The sequence below is a fragment of the Neolamprologus brichardi genome, chromosome 20, assembly GCF_056152115.1.
Source record: "Neolamprologus brichardi isolate AB-2024 chromosome 20, ASM5615211v1, whole genome shotgun sequence".
NCBI classification, from domain to species: domain Eukaryota; kingdom Metazoa; phylum Chordata; class Actinopteri; order Cichliformes; family Cichlidae; genus Neolamprologus; species Neolamprologus brichardi.
This window is the reverse complement of record NC_142123.1, coordinates 27,173,862-27,194,868: the sequence shown is the minus strand read 5'-3', so window position 1 is coordinate 27,194,868 and position 21,007 is coordinate 27,173,862. Positions and strand designations below refer to the sequence as shown.

The 21,007-nt window shown below is 39.1% G+C and overlaps 1 protein-coding gene and 1 long non-coding RNA gene across 3 annotated transcripts; both read right to left on the bottom strand.

Annotated features, from left to right (window-relative positions):
* Positions 1–1,185: 1,185 nt before the first annotated feature.
* Positions 1,186–3,609, bottom strand: LOC118454429 (uncharacterized). Of its 2 annotated transcripts, XR_004843740.2 has the most exons (3): positions 3,334–3,609; positions 1,983–2,059; positions 1,186–1,370 (listed from the first exon to the last, which is right to left on the bottom strand). It is a non-coding gene; the product is annotated as an uncharacterized LOC118454429 (long non-coding RNA). The 2 variants fall into 2 exon arrangements; XR_004843741.2 differs by lacking the exon at positions 1,983–2,059.
* A 2,169-nt stretch (positions 3,610–5,778) lies between these two features.
* ptpn1 (protein tyrosine phosphatase non-receptor type 1) lies at positions 5,779–20,983 on the bottom strand. The gene is made up of 9 exons (XM_006794097.3): positions 20,490–20,983; positions 18,263–18,353; positions 15,406–15,506; positions 13,415–13,513; positions 13,163–13,300; positions 12,220–12,429; positions 11,071–11,232; positions 9,530–9,684; positions 5,779–8,266 (listed from the first exon to the last, which is right to left on the bottom strand). The coding sequence occupies exons 1-9, from the start codon at positions 20,544–20,546 to the stop codon at positions 8,005–8,007; spliced, it is 1,275 nt and encodes a 424-aa protein (XP_006794160.1). The 5' UTR covers positions 20,547–20,983; the 3' UTR covers positions 5,779–8,004.
* Between the last annotated feature and the right edge of the window lie 24 nt (positions 20,984–21,007).

Genomic DNA, 21,007 nt, shown 5'->3' with positions numbered 1-21,007 from the left:
CTCTCTTTTTTTTAATGTTCTCTTTGAATTTGATGCCAACAACAGGTTTCAAAATAGCTGGGACAGACACATGTTTACCGCAGCGTTGCATCACCTCTTACTTTAACAGCCTGTAGGCGTTGAAGAATGAAAGAGATCAGCTGCTGTAGTTCTGAAAGAAATGTATCAATGAAGAATGGAAAGACGTAACGTTTGGAAAGACGTTTCAGCTACTCAGCAGTTTGTGGGGGTTTTTTTTGTTTTATTTCAAATGTGCCCTATGTTTACAGTTGGTGACATTTCTCGACTCTTACTACTACTTTTACTTTTATGGCGCAAGTTTGGGTGCTGAGATAAGATAGCATGCAGGCTTGGTGGCAAATATTTCAACATTTGGTAGTTTGTCTCACCACTTCATGTTAAAAATACTCCTTAAGCATCTTCAGCAGAGGATGTTTAGACGTTTCTCATGTTGTTTGGCATACAGTGTCCATGTACGCCAAGCAAATTGCAGAGAGCAACAGCTTTGTAAACTGTAACTTGGGTGATTCTGTTGAGGGCTTTGTTATTCCGTACCCTCTTTCTTAGTTTAGCACTAATCCAAGTCTTCATTAGGGTGAGGATTAGACCAAAGTCATAGCAGGATGTATAGGAGTGATCCATTAGATGACACTGATTTGTCTGAGTGACAGATAAATCCTTATTACTAGCAGAGTGGTACTTCTCTCACTGGCACTTTTTGTATTTTGGTTTTGCTTCCAAGTGCGCAGAAGAGGCAGTCATCTAAATGTGCATGTAGGAGGACACCGTCAAGAGAGGTCAAAGGTGTCAGAAAGGAATAAGGAAAAGAATATGTGAACAGGTTTTGCCTGGAACGTATCTCAGAAACCAGTGTTAGACTGATCAGTACGCTTCATACATTCATGACCTAAAGAAGGCTGTAATGTTTTTGGATGTTGTTTATATATGCTTTGTTTTGAATTTTTGAATGGACTGCGTTCAGTAACACTTGTTGTTGAGAGTCTTCCTGAGCCTTTAGGGCAGTGATTTCCAGCAGACTTTTTCCTGGCTTTACTACAGTCGCACTGAAGGGCCTGAGAATCATGTTCAGACAATATTGATTTAAATTTGGCATCACCGCTGGCACTGCATCAGTGGAAAAGAGATTTGTTGCCAGTAAACTGAGGTGTGAGTTGTTCAACCAGATTTTCGTATTTGTTTTTAATCATTTAATGTCAAAAGGAGCCGGTTGAGGTGGCTCAGCCATCTGATAAGGATGCTGTCTGAACGCCTCCCAGGTGAGGTTTTACAGGTGTGTCCAACCAGGAGGAGGACCCGCAGCAGACCCAAGACATGCAGGAAAGGTTACATCACTGTTTTCCCTTGAAGAGCTGGAGGAGGTGGCCGGAAAGATAAATAAAACAAGCATAAATTCTTCAAACGAATCACTGTATTTAAATGATGTGCAATATTTTTTTCGATTCAGTTCAGTTCAATTCAATTCAATTTTATTTCTATAACGCCAAATCACAACAACAGGCAATTTATATTGTAAGGTAAAGACACTACAATGACACAAAGAAAACAGAAAACCTCACCAATCATATGACCCCTATGAACAACCCCTAATTTGGAAGTAAAAACTCCCTTTGAACAGGAAGAAACCTTTAGCAGAACCAGGCTCAGGGAGGAGGTGAGCAGATGAAGAATTTTCTTCTGGGTTTTATGTTTCTAATATATTTCCAGCTTTAAAAAAAAAAACAAAAAAAAAACAACTGCATTGCAGTTTAGAAAGACTAAAGAAAGACGGAGCCGACGTGTCTGGCTCTGCCGACTGGTAACGAAAATCTTTTGCCTCTAAAGGTTACTAATTAACAAAACTCAAACTCTTCATAAAGCTGTCAATATTTTCAGTCTAACTCCTGGCACAGTAAGTTTTTTACAGTTAGAAGAGATATGTTTATCAGTGAGCTTTAGAGGTGCTGGAAGGTTGATTTTATTACCTTTGGACAGAGATAAACTGTTTCCAGTCTTCTCTGGTTCAGCCAACCCCTCTAGCTTTCTGTTTGCTGGTAGCTGCCTTTCACAAGAAAGTAAATGAACATATTTTCTATTATTGGTAGAGTGTTTCTCAAACAGTGGAGTGCAGACCACCAGGGGAAACATATACAATAAAGATAAAGTGAGGTAAAGGATATAAAACAAGCAAAAGTTAACTCACTATTTAAGTAAAACTTAGTAAGTAAAGTGTGAAAATTGGTCAAGTGTGTACATTTTTTGGCTCCTGAAGAGGGGCGTACCAGAAAAAAAAGAGAGCTTCTGTTTTAAATGCAAAAGGGTTAAACTCAAGACCCACAAGCCAAATCTGGCCCTTTGCAAATTTTAATCTGGCCCGCTTATAGCTGTGGTGTGCACACCAAATTAAACAAAGAGCCGCACCTTCATAGCACCTGACAGCTAACAAGGTAACACACAGTCCAACCAAAAGGCAGCTGAGGTATGAGACTGAGTAGGTCATGTGAAAAGAGGCCAGTTTCTGTTTTAAGAGAAAATTGTGTCATTAAGGAACCAGTTGAAAGAAGAATTTTGATGTTTAAATGAAAAAAGGGCATTTACAGCAAAAAAAATTATTCTTCCAGCTAAATCTCAGAGTGGGAAGTTTTATTCTTACATCCAGCTGGTTCCATGCCTAAACTGTGTTTTGCAGATGAAAAGTCGAGACGTTCTGGTGAACGACTGTGCTATCATGTTGAGTCCTGTAAAACGGGCTCGGTGACACTTGCGGGCATATGAACAGGAACAGAATGAAAGATCCGCTACTTTGCTTTGACATGAGGGTGTATTTTTAAGTGACCCATAGGGCAGGTAGCTGTCTGTCAGGTTTGTGAAACAGGTTGCTGTGGGCTGGTTGTGTGGTAGCCCTCTTATAGTTTAAACACACAACTTTATAAAGTCTAAAAGACTTATATGTGGGCTGATTGAGGCCTTTATGTGGTCCAAAGTGTACATGAGAAGGCTATATGAAGCTTAAATTATCAGTCATTAAACTCTATATGTATGGACCTCGCTATGCTTTTCATTTCCTGGTGTGGCCTCTTCAGAGAAACTGACCTGTGCTTTAACTGTGTGATTTTTCTTTTCTTTTTTAAAAAAACAAACAAAAAAACTTGTTTTTAAAGCCCGAAAAGGGATCGTGACTATTTGCATCTTAAATGTTGTGAAAATTTGAGCCAAGTTGCCTTTCAAGACAAGTTAACACTGAAAGCTTTGTCTTATTCACTCTCCTGGGTTTTTGGAGTTTTGAAATAATAAGGGCATGAATAGACATGATATACCTGATGACAGTGTACTCACACGTTGTGGTATTGAGCTCCCATTGTACAGTGCTGCCGAGTGTGGTGACTCAGACTTCTGCAGAGTCACTCTTGGAAAGATCTGACTCTCCTCTTATTCAGGAATTTCCTGATCCCTGCTCGGCTCCCTGTGAAAATGAACTGCAGGCTACAAGAGAGACTTCCAGTCAGCCATTGCCCCACCCACCCTCACAGCTGGCCAGCTATTGGGAAGTTCCAGGTTAATAACTAAACTGAGGACATATGCTGAAAGAATTAGCCGGGCAGGGCTGATATCTTTTTTTGGTCAGCTGTGAATGTGGAGTCAGCATTGTGAAAATTTAGGCTGAGTAAGGAAGCAGAGAGATAACGCAGTGCACCTCTGACATTTATTTAAGCCCGTCTGTCTCCCTCCCTCCTTCCCTCTTTTTTTTCTTTTTAAGTTTCTCACTAAAGTAAAAACATCAGAAAATGTAGGCCCAGATGACATATATAGATAGGAAACACAATCAAAGTGACATTTAACACATGTCTAATATTAAAATAAAAAATTCATTTTCACCACAAACAGTGCATGAGTCACAGCAGCGCAGTCAGATTAGAAAGATTGTAGTTTCAGTTGAAACATTTGTGGTTTTAGGACTTCCGGTCACACCTTGATTGTAGTTTTCCTAGTGGTGCGTGTTCTTTGCCTTGACGTCAGCAGAGCGGTGGTTGGGAGTGCTATTACTCACTCACTGTTTAAAATGCATTCTTGTACACCACGTACAGCACAGTGCCTGTTAATTTCCCAAACAGGAAGTTCTAGCCAAGACTGTTGCCAAATCATCTGCGCTACACCCCTGTGGTGAAGTTTACTCAAGAAACGCATGCATCTCTGGACATGTTTAACCTAAGCTTAAAGTTTGATGGCTATTGTTGTTAAAGATTTTACACTAGCAGGAGCAAAATCTCGTTATTTATGAACCGCAAAGTTTGCTAATCACAAACTGTACAGCATTGTGGTTTTATCTGTGGGGATCTCTCAGATTAAATAATGAAAATTAAACTTTAAAGATAGGGAACATTTTCATTAAAACCAAAAATTAATGTGACGTCCTTCCTCACAGTCACTGTGACGTCTGGAGGCAGTGTCTGCAAACTGGTTTACTCCAGGCTCTCCGCCGCTGTAAATACAAACATAATTGATGAGCAAACACCGATATAATACAGAAAACAGGAAAGAGTGGGCCGTAACAAACACGGCCACGCTTCACATCGAAAACAGGTGAGGATCACAGTCCCACAGAGCCACCTGCTGGTGAAGACAAGCAGAGGCTGGTCAGTACTGCACGGCTCATGCCGTATAAACTCAGATCTGAGAAAAGTTAAATATTAAATAAAACCACGCAAGATTTCCCCTTGAAAGTACACAACCTTTTTGCTTTTTATTTTGACATATAATGTCTTAAATACAGGAGATATCCACATGAAAAACATATTTAAGCTCTTAAAACCAGAACCAAATCAATTGTACCCTCCCTCCAAGTGTCACGCTCTAAAGCCAGAACCTTTTTTCTACAAGCATAGTTAAGTAGATACATCAGGGGGTGTTTCATAACTGTAAAAGCAAAACTGCCCCATTTTATGCATTGTCTGTTGACTGATTCTTCCTTCCACTAAATTTTATGACTGCAGGATACGTGGCTGCTCAAAACAGAACCAGTAAAAGAAGTAAAATATTACCACAAAATACCCCCACTTTAAATCAGTAAAATCTTTTCTTTTCTGGAGGATTAAATTACGTCTGAAAAACATGACGGGCTCTTTGAGAGTTAATAAAGCTATGAAATTTTTCTTAGTCTCCTTTCTGTTATGCAGAACCTTATAAATAGGGTCATCGAATGAAAAATTAGCGAGTCCCTCCCAACTAACCCCACCAAAATCTTTTTTTTTTTTTTTTTAAATTGTGCAATAGCTGTAATTTATCTGATGAATCCATGCAAACTTTTACCTTCATTTTCACTCAGAGCTGACACTCACTGGGCAGTTTCTCGTTTTCAGAACATTCTCTGTAAACCCAAAAGATGGTTATGTGGGGGAAATCCCAGCAAAGCCGCAGGTTCTGAAATACTCTGAGCAGCCATATGGCACCAGTCACTTAAATCAGCTCTCTTCTCCACTTTCATGCTCAGTTTGGCCTTCAGCAGGTGGCCTTGGCCATACCCATTTGCCTAAACCCGTTGAGTTGCTGTTAACGAGCAGTTGAACAGGTACAGCTAGTGAAGTGGTCGGTGAGTGCATATTTTCATTTTTTCCAGTGATTCTGAAATCATCTCCATCCCCAACAGCAATCCAACAAGTAGGAAACCTCAGAGGACTCATAGTTCTCAGCTCACAGCGATTATTTGTCCAAAATATAAATACAATGAGACATTTCAGGACTGAAAACAAGATTAGGTGTGAATCAGGACAAATCAACAGCAACTGGGCTTTTTTTCTCTTTTATTTAAAAAGGAAAATAACAAATGTAAATAAAAAAATACATGTTTTTGAGCTCAGCATAAGAATAGAAAAAACGGGAAAACCTGGTGCAACGGCTGCACAGGTGCTGAGATTTAATCCCTCGCTAAAGCAGAAACAAAAAACCCAACTCAGCACACTGAAACCTGATTTAAAATATATGTACAGTATAAAAAGAAATGAGTACACCACTCTTTAATATCACCTAAATGTCAGCTCATGTGAAAGAGACAAAACCAGCTGTAGTTAAAGCACCGCAAATTAAAAACTCAGCGGTAACCAATTAAAATGTGACTGAGCAGCAAATAGAGAACTGTCAGGTTAAAGGTCGTTTAATGTTCAATCTGATAAACATCCACTGGAATCCTCCTTGCTCGTCACGGTCACCTTACCCTTTCTAGAATCGGCCTAACTTTCACTTCACGAGCAGCGACATAAGAGAACAGACCACCTGTTGATTTCTCTCCAAGTGATCATTTCACACAGAAATGTAGCAGAAATCACAACACAGCTAATGTCCTTTCCCCCACATACACACGAGCACCGCACCAGAGCCCAAAAACCAAGCATTCAGACGCGACTGTGTCAGGTATGTGTCAAAGGTGTGCTTACTTCTTTTGCACAGAGTTTCTACTGTGAAGCGTCTTTTGTTTTGTAACGTAACAACTCTAACGGCATTCAAACTAATAGTAAAGTAATAATAACAAATTTAACATTAAAAAAGTCCGCAGGGGTGTACTCACTTCTGTTGTATGCTGTATCTAATACAGAATTATACATTCTAAAGAAAGGTACAGCTGTCGAGTCCCAAAGGTAAACGAACGCTAGCAGCTTAACTAATCTCTTCTTAGGATAAACCTTTTGATTCACAAATGCAGCATGCTAAAAGAAATAATAATCATATAAAACAATATCGCCAGCTCAGGGCCATGACAAGATACAATGGAGCATCACTACAGTGTATTATTTTCATCCCTGTGCTGGTGTTTGATTTTTGGTTTGTTCAAAGTCCCTGGTTCCCCGTTCAAACTCGAGAGTTAGTAAAGGGCGACACATTGCTGAGTATTTGTATTGCTGGAGAAAAGAGATGGACGTTGGCTACTTTGCATCTCCGGTCTTTAAGCTGGCACTCCACCAACTGAACACACATTCACTTATTTTACAATGTCAATCAACTCTGTTTCGGTTACGTTACGCATTTTATCCACTGTGAGCGATACTAGAACTAAAGCCCAATGTTTATAACCTTCTAAAAGTTCTCAAGCTGTTGAAATCACTCAGACGTTACAAATACAGAGTGAGACACGTCACTCGACCTTGGTTTTTTTTTTGTTGTTGTTGTTGTTTTTTCCCCTCCTCCTGTGTCACTTTTGGGCTACCACGGAGAGAGAAAAAAAAAAAGAATCACATACCAGGAGAGAACCCGGTCTACATCTCACATTTGATGTCCTGTAAATGTTATATTAATATTTTTCACCGGGTAGAATTTAAAAACTACCACTCACACAAATGTACATATACACACAAACACATATATTGTATGTACTCAACCTGCAGGCTATTAGTGGAGTCACATAACAATTCAAGGCCCACCCCAACATGCTCTGGATTTCATTTTACTCTTGGGATCCATGTTGACCAACAGCAAAGGAACAAACAAACAAAACAAAACAAATAAGGTTTCTCCCACACTGGCATATTTTCAGACAGGCTGGTCATAAATCTGGTTCTACGATTTCTGATCTGTTTGTTTAACCAAAAGAAGAAAGAAAAGAAAGCAAAATCCTAACGGGCTCATGATTTACTAATAACATGGAAGAACACATTCACGTGTCGTTTGGTAAATAAGAGAAGAGACTCATGACAAAAAATTGGGCTGATAGGTCATTCATCCTGATTCACAGACCAGCAGAGCCCTCTGAGTCTGCGTTTAAGCCAGCACACATTATTTGGGATGTGACACCTGAAAAACTGAGGCCCTGAGCATCCAAGATGACACACAGAAAGAAAGTTTGGGTCGGTCATAAGGTCGGCAGCCAGCCAACCACTCGCACGGCATTTATAAAATTAAAACCAGTGGAAGTGAATCTGCTGAAGACCAAACAATCCACCCCCTAGCAGAGTCAAAGCGGGCTGATTGGTCAGCCTTGTCCACTTTGCAACGTCAGTGGAGAGACGGGGAAGTAGGGCATCAGTGGAAATAGGCTCGATAGCAGGCGAAAGCACTGAGAGCCAGCGCTGTGCACAGGCACACTTTGGTTAGTAGTGGGGACCAAGTCCCCGGCACGGGAGAGTTTTCCTTTGGCTGCTGCTCAGATTTGTTCGGAAAGGAGGTATCATCGTGGATCTCCAAATGGCCGTCGGACTGAGCAACACCATCACGAGCGTGCTGGAGGTCAGCAGCAGGCTGAGAGTCAGCAGCTGGCATCCTTTTTCGAACTTTTTCTGAGGAGCTGAATGAGAAACAATGAAGGTTCAGATGAGAAAATAATTCATTTTTTGGGGTTTTTTTTAAACTTCTTTTTTTCCACAGAAACATGGACTTCCTTGCTAGCTGAAACTGGAAGATTAGTTTTTGAGAGAAAAGAACAAACACAAAAATAACAAACAAACAAAAACACAACAACGTACTAACTTTACCTTTTTTTGACCTCATAAAGTCTAATCAGTGGGGCATAAGGATTTCATTCTTTTCAAATATGAATGACATTTCGAGCAATGAGATCAGCATATGTACAAAGAATCACTGTGAGCAAAACATCCTTTTGATTAGTGGTACTAAATTCATGTATTTAAAATGTTTATGAAACCTTTTCAGAATTACAAATTCACAACAGAATGTGAAGAAATAATCACTGTGACCTTGTATTCACAAAGTATTGTATTGAAAAGATATCATTTTTAACTCTACGTGAAAAAGGGCCACGCTGTACCTTTCTATAATACCACATGTGCCACAAGATGGTGCACTGAGCCTCAGTAAAATTTATTTAACCAAGATATCAAGTATCAAGACTAATCTTGATTCATGATACAGAGTTTTTGCACAGTTGGAAATGCAGAGTGAAGGATTTTGGGTATGCAACCTACACAGATGTGCTTGTGTAAAAACAACAACCAAAAAAAAAAAAAGTAGGTGTACAGGGATGATGGTGTGCATAGGTCGCATGCTTATTGATTGATAAGTGGGCCTGAACAGGAAGAGTTAACATCATAGAGCGAGAAGGGCCAAATAAAACAAGTGATAAAAAGGTGGCATGAAAAGCACAAACTGAGACTGCAGTGGGCAATTTTCATTGGTTTTAAAACTCTTTGTTAGAGAGTAGTCCACAGAGCAGTTGTTTGTGACACTGCCCCCTGCTGACAGTAAACAGCTACAGCTAGACAACAATCTGCAAGGTTGTACGTAGGCTGTAGGACTAAAGTAGGCCCTGTAAGCATCAGCACACACCTGTGGTATCTTAACACACCCACTGGTGAAATGCTTCCCTCGGATGGAGCAAGTTGATCACGAATCAACAGAGAGCTTTCTGTAGTGTCTGTGTATTTAATTTTAGGAATTCAACACCTCATATTTCAAACTGCACTCTATTTAATTATGTTTCCTGGCCTTTCTGCTCCACGGAGCTATGAGCTTTAGAATCAACACTGACACCCGATCCTGTTTTCCTAACAATATTAGATAAACGCAAACAAAACGTGATCTGGATGATTACCCCAGACTGTGGGTCTCTGTTGCTCGGATGATCTCTTCAGGAAAAAAGGACGGCTCTGCTTTGCCATTCTGAGGGTCTCTGGGAGGAGGAAGAGGAGGAGGAGGGGTGAACTCGGGAGGATCATCTTCCTCATTGGACTGCGCTCTCCATGACTCCTTGAAGAGGGGAAAAAAATAAAAATAGCTAAAATAATAGATTTCAAATCGATAGATATTGCAACATGTTTTGTTTTTGTTTATTTTTTAGAGGGAACCTTTCATCAACAGAGACTCCAGTTTACCTTCATTATACTGTGCATTTTCCTTTATATTTGTTCTTCTATTATATCAGTCTAATCACAGTATGCTTCTTAAATTACCAGTTAAATGAGAACATTAAACTCAGTGCATTTATTTTTATGGTTTCTCATAACTGACAAAACAAAACCTGTTTATAAAAAACAAACACAGGCTTTGAACTCCAAGTCAAATGAACCACCCTCGCACGCACACATGACCAAAGAGTGATTTCTAACATTCACTCATAGGATGTTTATGTGCTTTATGCCAAAAGGTTGATTCTGTTCATCTGGATGTCACATCATCACTCATCCAAGTGACTTCTTCAAGCTCAGCTGACTGCAAGTATTCCCAACCTTATAAACAGTAAATTTGCCCAATGACTGAAACTAGCACCACTGAAGGAACAATGGGCTGGGAGGTCAGTTCCTTGATCATTAATATGCAAATTCTCATAGCCATTAATCCTGCTTCTGGGCCCAAACTACTACTGGATTATCTCAGTTGTTCTCCCGACTGAAGTTCAGTCCGTTTACAGCATCCTGCCATGTGATTGCATTTGTCCCGGACCTTCGGGAACCCTCACGTTAACTTTTATTGAGTGGAAAAAAGTTAGCGTTCATCCTCCAGCTTCACTGTTTATATTATGCTAACATAGCTGTGTCGCTAGTGATCACATAGCACATCAAACCATCAAGCCAAACTTTAGTAACCCTACAAACGTCACTGCTGTTTACTTTCCTGTCTTCATTTATGTTGGAAGTGATAGCAGAGCTGTACGTCTTCATTTGTTTCATAAATCTCTCAGTCAGAACATGGTATATTATATTTAGATGCAAAACTAGACAGTTTTTAACTCTCAGTGATGCCGCAGTGATCGCTGGACTTAGGGACCTGCAGCAGAGTTTGGGCCCTGGCACGGCTAATGACGTCAGACTTAAAGACTGGATAGCTCCACCGTGATACACTTTACCAGTGACAGCCAATCAAATGAAAGATGGATTAAGGGGAGCAAGAAACTAAAACAGTTTGTTTCAGAGAGCAGATAAACTGAAGCTTTGGACTAAGGTCCATTAAAAAACAACAACAACAACAACAATAAAACAATAACTTAAATTCTGAAGCAGGTAAAGTTACTCTCATAGCCGTCCAAACATAAAAATATAAAAGGTGGATATTGGTATAGCATTTAATGAAAAACAGACAAACCAAGTAAAATTTGTACATTAAGAACACAGAGCAGAAAAGAGAGGAGGGACTTGCCTGCACAGAAGTATCTCCCTTGATGTACTTGGCACCTTCAATTATAGCCAGGTAGGAGAACCGAAGCTGATCTGCAGTCTGAATCAAGCCCGTTCGATAGCGTCGCATCTCCAGCAGCACATCGCGAATACGAACTGAAGACGGGTCTTTACGTAGGGACATCTACACACAGCAGCAAAAACATTCAATACAGACGTTTCTGACGTCCTCTGTAAGGTGTGCAAGAGCGTACTGACTTCTGTCACACTAGCAAGAAAAAAAATAAATAAACAAAACTGTATGTGCTTCTACTTGAGAACAATGAGTGAGCTACCAGAGGTTTCAGCCACTAAACTGTAAAGACAACTTAAGCCAATAGATTTAGGCACACGAATAAATAAGAGCAACCAACTAAAAGCCAATGTAACGACCTCAGTGCAGGTGTTCTATATTTTATTTATTTATTTTTGTTTTTTAAATACAGCTGACAGCTGCTTTCAGCAACTGATTTTTTTTCTTTCTTTTCAAAGATTCCTCTGAGCAGAGAGTTTCAGTGCACCAGCCAGGTAGAAATAAACGTGTGGATAGTTTTTTCAGCATCTCCCTGGAATAAAAAACTTCTAACCTTTATAAAACTTCTTAAATGATTTAAAAAAAATTAAACTGGGCTGCTGATGTGGTTCTAAAAGTGAGGTCTGCAGTAAGGTCTGTACGAATTTGGACAATGACACTTTTTTTCTGTACTACAGTGGATTTCAATCAATATATTACTGAAGTTCAAACTTTCAGCTTTAATTCAACATTAATGCAATACTCTTATTAAATTGACTTTTTAGGAATCAGACATTTTGATACAGTTTCCCATTTTTAGAATCTAAAAAAGTAATTGAGCAAACTAACAACTTTAAATAGATTTTTTTTTTTAACACAACTTAACCATATGTCCAATATCTAACCAGGTGTTCCAACAAGACAGCTTAGACAACTAATTTGTTATAATGGATTCCCATTATCTTAGCACATTTCGTCACTATGTCTGAAAATCAAGTGTTGTTCTAGCACTACAGCTTCTCAAGAAAAGGTTGCTTTAATTTCCTGTGCAAATGTCAGTCTCCTAGGAGATTAAATTTGTTATTATCATGACTTCCTAAGAACAGAGTTTGTACACACCAACAAGAGGCAGGTGTCCACGAGGCAAAAGGTCCCGGAGCGCCCAATTCCAGCACTGCAGTGCACCACCACTGGTCCCTGGTCTGAATTCAGACAGCCCGACTCTCGCACCTTGAACAGGAAGTTGAGGAAAGATGCAGGAGACTCCGGCACCCCAAAGTCGGGCCAGGTCGTGTAGTGAAAATGCAGAATCTCACGAGTCTCTTGAGTCTGCAGAGAAAGATTGGAGAGAAAACATGTAGGAGAAATGAAAAACTCAAAACAAAGCGCTGATTCTAAACTAAACCTGGATGTAGGGTAGAATACCATGTGGTGCAAATTCCTCTTTTATAAATTATCACAAGCGTGACATTCATTTTTTTTTTTTTATAATCTGTGAATAAACAGACACTCCTTTTAATCATTAGCATGTTGGCACCACAAGTTAGTAGATGTGACAATTAAGCCAGCATCAAAGATGAAGTGCTGTTTCACCAAGTGTGAAATAGAGACTCGCTGAAGAGCCAAAAAGGAAGTGTATGTCATTTGTTGCTGTCAGTTCTTGAGTCTTACACAGAACAGTAACCAATGGAGGAAAAATAAAAACAGAGGCTACACAGTAAAAGACCCTCGCAGAGAAAAACAGCAACAACAGAGCAAAAGCAGCTCATTAGAAAGTAGACCATTTCTCACAGTCTCAAATATTTATAGCGCCTTTTTTGTTAACTCCGGCCTGATTCTTCATTTCCACTTCACCGTCAGGCTTGACTTCTTCTTTTTTTTCCACTAATGATCTTAAGTATGAAAATTGTTCCTTTAAATTAAAATCTATGTTTACAAAGTTTTCACTTTTTTAAAGTTTTCACATTTTCACTTTGAAGTTCATCATTCCTTTTCATTACAGCAGTGTGTTTTTACCCAACCCTACAGTTTTACAACCAAACTCAGCAGGAAGACAACTTACACACAGATTTTCCAACTCCAGCTGACGGACGGTGTAATAAGATTTGATGTCTTCAGAGACGAGGGTGAGCTTGAAATTGGTGTCTTCGAAGATGGCATCTCTCTCCTCTCTCTCTGGCCAGTACTGGGCACACTTAATCTAAAATGACATGAAGAATGACATTACACGCTGGGTAACAGACAGCGGTGAGGTTCAAAGATAAACAAGGTATGACGATACTAAAACATTGTGAGGACTCAAACAGCTGCTTACAGAGCCTTTCTCTATGACCCGGTTCAGCATCACTACACCACGGGTCCTCTGCTCCCACACCATTTCCCAGAAATGGCCACATGTACTTGGTAGGGGTCCCTAAAAAGGAAGTACAGCACATTTGTTATATAAAAGGCAGGAAATAATATTTTTAGTGTAACAGAACACAATAAAACAGTATCTATTTAAAGAGCTTTCCAAGGCATCTGATTATTATTATTTATTCATTTATTTTTAAGACATTTGGTCTTCAGCATAAACACTCTTGCCCTGAAATTTCCTACAGAGGGAGACTGCAGTATGTTTACCCTTTGCGTAACTTCTTTGGATCAAAAACTGATCTAATCTACATTATAAACTCCTAAAAATAGGCTGGAAATATAGACGCAATTTTGAGTGCTGTTTGTAAATACATAACATTTTTTGTAATACACAGAGCTTATACAAACTGTCTTGTAATACACTTTGTTGTAATTGCATGGCTGGGAGAGGAAACATGATCACTCCTGTCTAATATACTTCTTTGAATGTTGCCAAATCAGCTTTGACCCAAAGCCACAGAAGCTACCCTCCATTATCAGCTCAAAGATGCCAGCTGCAGATCAGTTCAGTCCCAGTTCCTGCTCAGTTCCTTCTGCCTTGTCACCAGTTCATTGTCTGTCCGGCATTAGTACCAGCAGGGATCATCCCCAAGCTTTGCCCTGTGCTTTGACTTGGACACTTTGGGTCTTTACATTTGCCCATTTCCAATGTGTGCACTATGAAACGTGGAGCATTTACCAGCTTAATATATTGGTATTGTTACTAAATAACTGACAATATTTGCTTCACAAAGTGCTCTAAAAGTTTTGCTTTCTCAGTGCGAGAAGGAATAAAGACATTTTAAATGCTTTTGGCAACTGATTTAGCTTTATGTGTGTTTTTTTTTTTTTAAATCAATCTTCAATGAGCCTTGTTTCTCTCTCGATGGTTACGAGCTGTGGGTAGCAGATCAAAAAGGCAGAAAGTCAAAACTCTAAAGGATGTCTGGGCTCAGCCTCAAAGACAGTATAAAGAGAGTGGTTATGCAGAAGGGGCTCAGGGTAGAGCCAGTGCTCCTCAGGCAACTGACCAGGAGTTCTCCTGGCACCTCATAGGTGAGTTGTTCCAGGCAGGTCCAGGGTGGAGAAGCCCCAGCAAACCCAGGACACCTTTTAAAGATTGTGTCCCTTGGTTGGCAATACCTCAGTGTTTGCCCAGAAGAGCGTCTGCTGACATTGCTGCCTCTTTGACTTGGAGCCGCATAAGCGGCAGAACAACAAACACAATGGTATATTCATGTCCACTTGGCTGAACTAAACAGCAGCAGGATAAAAAACAAAAACAAAAACCTGAGGCACAGGACAAGTTGAATGAAGACCAAAGCAGCACTTGTGCCTGCAGTTGTGACTTCATTTCAGCAATAGTAGTATAACGAGCCCTAATGTCAAAGTGCTTTCCCAGTGTCACTCTAACCAGAAGGTCGACTCATTGATGCTGAGGACGACTTAAAAGTGATAAAACATGATAAACCTCGACTGAGGTTAGAATGAGGGTAGAATGAAAAGAAACCCCTTCATCGTTTAAAAGCACAACAAACAAAAGGATTCTAAATTTATCATAAAAGCCGAATCAAAACCTCAAGAAAACGGCGTCAGCAGAAACTAAGAGTTATGACCTTCATAAAGGGAGGACCTCATGCTGAGTTATTGCATTAGAGTGGCCTCGTCTTTAGCTCTATTCCCTAACAAACTAATAACTTTGCATATTCATTTTAAAAATCCTGCAGACAAGGACCTAAAATAAGGCATAACTATAAAATACAAGATATTATGGTCATTAGGCCAACCAGGAACCTAAATTATCTTATACAATCAGAAAATACTGACTTAAAGGTTTGAATTTTTCTGTCACTGTCTCTCTGAATTAGAGGAAATATTGAATTTTCAGTGCTGAATCTTTTCTACACTTACCTGAGTAAGGATATAGTTCCTCCGTGCCTCTTCTACTGTTATTAGGCTGGCATTAATGTAGTCATTTGTACCTAACTGCAGACGTATTCTGCTGTGATCAACTGAGAAGAGAAAAAGAAGAAAAAGAAATATGAAAATATGCACATGAACTTTTTTTTTTTTTAAATGCCACAACCCACCAGGGACTAGAAATGCAGTTCTCAAACCAAAACAGCTGTAGGGAACACTTAACAAGCATCTTCATACAAACTAAAGATGTTTACTATTGTGAGATTAGCTATTTATGATTTCCAGTGAAATAACCTTTTAGGTAAAAGGTTAGCAGTATAAAAAAAAAAAAACTTTCAGGTTCCTGATTTTCATATCTGGTAAAGGGGAATAAGAAAACCCTTGTTGGTATTTACGGTAACTATTTGCAACTTAGTCTGAGAAAAAAAAAATTTGCATGGCTTATTGAGTGTGAAAAAGAGGAAACTCTGTTGTTCAGCTGTTAGTTCAGGATGTTTGTAGAAAGTTCATCGCAACCTGACTATCTGCTGAAGCTGACATGAGGCTTTCAGTTGTTGCAAAGTCTCCAGCAGTAAAAAGATTTTGAGAAGAGGTCAGCGTGACCTGTGAGAAGATTATCACGAGAAGAAGTGCACTAGACCCATTTTAAATGCCAAACTGTTATAGAAAATTAAAACAAACAAGCAAAAAAACAAAACAAACAAACAAAAAAAGACATTGATGATCAAAAAAATACATATTGGAAAAAAAAATTGGTATCTTTGTGTTCTTTGAGTCACCAGCAAGAGGGAAACTTCCAGAGCTGAAAACAAAGAAGTGACAAAAACTGCAGATCCTCTAGAGACCACCTGAGGTTGACTCTAAAAGCAAATAATTCCCACAAGACTCCCCTGTTAAAACGCCCAAATTTACAGCATTAAAATATATATTTACAACTTGGTGTAGAAAAGAAAAAAAAGAGGAAACTCATTCACTTAGATAAGTGAGTTATTGAGTTAGCTTAGTCATTGTGTTGATTGACAAGTGTACTTACATGTAGCTGATGTACACCTCCACTAACTGCAGTCACTGAGCTTTTTTAAATGGAGATCATTTGACTAACAACTAATGTGTGATACAAACTAGTGACAAAGTTTGTGCTCCTTTTTGGTGAGTGTTTACTGCTACTGTATTAATTAACAGTTCATTGATGCTGCTAAAAAACAGTACCTGTAAACTCAGCTCTTCACCCTTTCATCCATGTAAGGTCAACTCTGGCTCCCCAAAAATGGCAAAACTCTAACTTAAAGCTTCAAAATTTAGCTTTAATCCACATGCACCTTTAACATTGTGTATGGTCAGCAAACTGCCAGTAAGAATATATTTTAGATACACCGATTTATATCCTGAAGTAACAGCACAATATCCAGCACACAGCTTGTAACAGTACCAAAATTTTGGTCAAAGACACCAGTAAGTCCCAATGAGGGCAACACCGCTAATGAAATCAAGCTCACAAAAAACAGTGGCTCCTTTAAGATTTTTAAGATATATTCTCAATTCAGAAAAAAAAAATTCTATTAATATTTATGAATGAATTGTGCATCAGTATATACGCTCACTTTTTATGTAAAATACAAACAAATAGGAGCTGTGTGATTATGGATAACCATATATTAATAAGATAAGCATTTCCTCTATTTCCTCTCTTTTTTGTTTCTGTGTTTGCTTTTTATTTCACCATTTATTTCAACGCTTAAAAAATAAATGATACTAAAAGCATTGCTGGGAGAAAAAAAAAACAACTTAATTTCCCCTTTCCTTGATCTTCCCCTGTGTAGCTGTTTTTGAGACACTCAGTAATAAATTAGCTGGAAACACTACGCCAGTCAGAGTGATGCAAGGCTGTTTCTATTGCGCAACACTACCTTTACTTAACTTCAAACTGATATTACAGTTCTTGTACCTACTGAAACTCCAGCCAGCTTAGGTGTTTATATAATGCTGCATAATGCTGTGACTTCACCACAGATGTTTAAACATAAATAGAAGATTACAGACCCTTCAACACTGCGGGTAGAGTACCAAGCAAAGAGACCCACAGTGGCATTCACTTAACCTTCAAGTATTCAAATGAGGTCGCATTATCACCCCAGCTGTATATTTATATGAACCTTTGTGATCTTTTAAATCAGAAAAAGGTTCCTACCATGACATGACATGACATTTGCCAGTCCACAACTTTTCATAGTTTCTTACACGAATAACCCCTTTGGTGTGGCAAAGATAGTAGAAAGCTGTGTGAAAATGTGAGCATGTTGCTTTTTAAAACATAACAGTGTTTGATTTTATTGTAATTTTCCACTTCTACTCACTCACTTTAATGTTTTGCAATGAACCACAGTTCACAGATGCAGAGCAAGATTCAGAGATATCCTGAAGCACATGTGGTTTGATAACTGAGCAACCAGAGCTGGCAGGCAGGACACAAACAAATCTGCTACTTTCAGAGGCATTTGGACAATGTTTCTACTGCAGTTACCCAAATACTGTATCCCTGTGACCAACCTCTGTCTGCATGGTGCTAGCTTTAAGAGGCAGGTGAAGTTTTAGGTAATGTATCCCTTTTACAGCAGGTTTGGCATAAATACCTGGCATAACTGTGATGCTTAAAATCACTGAAAACCCTAGTTAATTACATGAAAACATTTTAAAATATCTGCCCTAGATAAATGAAACCAGTATACGAGTGTATAATGAGGTCCTAAATGTAATTTTAGTGGCTACAACACCTTGAGAGTTGTGGGAATATTTTAAGTATTTCAGACTCTGCAGTCCAGCACACTGAGGCAAGCAAAGACAAACTTACACGGGCTAACGTCTCTGTATCGATTCCGAGTCTTGTTTTCAGGTGATTTGGCAACCTTACAAGGGAATTCACTCGACTGCTGCCGAATCTCCTGTAACAGAATAAAAGGAGGAAAACAAGCATTAAAGCAGAGTTTTGGTGTTTTTGCAGGGGTTTTTTTCTGTTTTGTTTTGTTTAAAAAAAAAAACAAAAAAAACATCCACTCCACATTAAAAAGCTCTGAGTGTGACTGCTGTATTATTTAAGACAAACAAATAATGATGACATTCGCTGATGACCCTTTTACAATTTCCTCTAGCTATCTCAATAATAATCAGGATTATATTTGCCTCAATACTAACACTGTCAAAAGCTTGTATTTAGACTACCCTTTCTTACGGTGGCTAATGAAATTTTAATTTAAATGTCAATTCTGATTTCCAACTATTATGAAAACAAGAAACAACATTCATTTTCATTGTTTTTATTGTTTTATGATATATATGTTCCAAGCCCACCTCTTCTGCTCACCTCTTCCTAAAATGTTTAAACTCGCTGTTTAGTTCAGCTGCAGGCAGTATAACTGCAAGAGAGCTAAAGAGTGGGAGAAAAAGTTTCAAGGCATAGGTAGGTGAACCTGTGGAAGGATTTTTAATGGTTTTCAACTTTAGATTACTTAGGGCCTGTCACCCTATCTGCTTTTGGCAATGCTGAACAGTTTGCTGTCAGCTTCAGCTCTCTGTGGATTACCTTAGGCTGCGTTAACGGTTTCCCAAGAAGGCCAAACTCTATTACAGCCTTTCGCACATCTGGACCCACAAACATCCCGTTATGGGCTTGTAGGGACCATCACCTGGTCTGGCTTTATAATCCAAAGCCCTGCCTACTGAACATTTTTTTCTATTTTATTTGAATTATGTAACAGTTAAAGAAGATTGCATGTGAAAAAACAACAACAACACGGTTTTAACTTCAGCCACTGCATAATGTTTGTAAATAATAGAGAGATGATTGAGATTTGGCTCACTGACCAATCATAGTCCATAACCTCACGTTCCACTGTTTCAGTTTATTCAATTTTCTTCAGCAGGGATGAATAACAAAGACAGAGGGAGAAAACCAAAGTCCACAACGAGTCTGATCGTTTAATCGCGACTGGATTATGAATAACAATTAAGCTCCATTAAGAGCATTTCCTGGCTCAAAATGAGCCTTTTGGGGTGATTACATGAAGTTCGAGTAACAGGTCAAATTTTCTTATAAGCAGAAAGAAAGAAAAAAAACCAGTACACTTCATATCATAAATGAGGAAGTGAATGCCTTCAACATGTTTGGCAGACCACAAATGTACAGAAAATATTTAATGTGTTGGTAAATGTTTTGAACAGTACTTTTGCTAGTTCACAAAAAAAATTCCAAAGGGGTACTTCTAATTTTAAGTTTTAGGATATGGTCTTAAAGAATTAAAATAGAAGCTGTATGTTACATATAACAGACTAATGAATCCTTTATGTCATAGTATATTGGGAGAGGGGGATTCCTGGCTCAAAGCAGGTTTCAGTTGGGTTTTTTTTTGGGTTATTTGTTTTGTCGGTAATGTATTTTTTCTAAATTAACCCCACTGAAAACCCTTAACAATGCATTTAAATCAAACCCCATTCAAAAAAATGACTAAATTTTCATTTTATGAAAGGCTAAAACTTCTTTAGAACGTGGCTTCTTTAGAACGTTTTTACATAAAGAAAAGTTTCTACCATTATTGTGATGCATTTCCATTTGAATTGTTACCTATGGCATTTTACATCTTATGTGTATCATGGTATGGGAGAGATAAAACCGCGATATGATATTTTGGAGGTTTGTATCGTGATTTCACTCGGTTTCAGGTGTTATACCCCTATGTAATGTATTATAAACATTTATAATAACTATATTTAAGCTGCCAATTAACAGCGGAATGGAAACAGTGGACGAAACTGAGAATAATTCATTAAAAATAAGTTAGTACGTCCAAAAAAGTATGATGACGTCAGTCAGCGTTGAGCTGCTGCCTTTATACCCGAGCAGACGTATCAATCATCGGATAACTCCGAGCAGGAAGAACAGGCACTGACCTAAACACCAACAACATACTCATATAGCCAGAGAAACTATAGCTACCACCTCACTGTACGTAAGCTACACGTTGGCCTAACCAGCTTCAGCTACGGTCTGATTATTTCCACCTTAATTTGCCAAGAGCTCTTACCTGATAAATGGCGTTCCAGCTGCCGTTTTCATCGATTTCCCGAAATTCAGCTTCCATCGCTGACAGTCCAGCTGCCACTCACTCTCTCGTTGTTTAGCCTCCCGATACGAACAACCAAAAGTCCCCGAAGATTAAACAAATTTCAGTCAAACTATTTCGCGCAGTAGCTGCCAACTGGTCTGCCGCTGTTTTGTAATTCTCAGTGTGGCTGCATAGATTACCGTCTCGGCCTGCTCTTAGCGGAAACACGCCGCTAACTCCTCCTCCTGCTGTAGCTGCCGTCCTTGGGTGACCAAAAAAAGAGAGCAGAATATATATTTTTAAGAAATAAAATTCCTCCTGCGTTTCTCTGTGTGTCACTTTGGGTTTATAAGCCCCCGTCAAATCCGGATTTGACACTTTGTTTGCTTGAGACGGCTATTTTACTATTCCTACAGCGGCAGTTGAGACCGACCAGCGGGCATGCGCGGAAGGCATCTTGTTTCTGGAGCGAAACGCGTCTGGGCGGTCTCCTCTGG

Bases quoted from the DNA above. Each gene is read 5' to 3' on its own strand.
- ptpn1 (XM_006794097.3), bottom strand. From the start codon at position 20,546: ATGGAAGCTGAATTTCGGGAAATCGATGAAAACGGCAGCTGGAACGCC. The intron at 11,233-12,219 runs GTGTGTACAAAC...TGCTGTGTGTAG, and splicing joins TGGACACCTGCCTCTTGTTG to ATGTCCCTACGTAAAGACCC. The intron at 8,267-9,529 runs GTAATCATCCAG...TTTCTCATTCAG, and splicing joins ACAGAGACCCACAGTCTGGG to CTCCTCAGAAAAAGTTCGAA.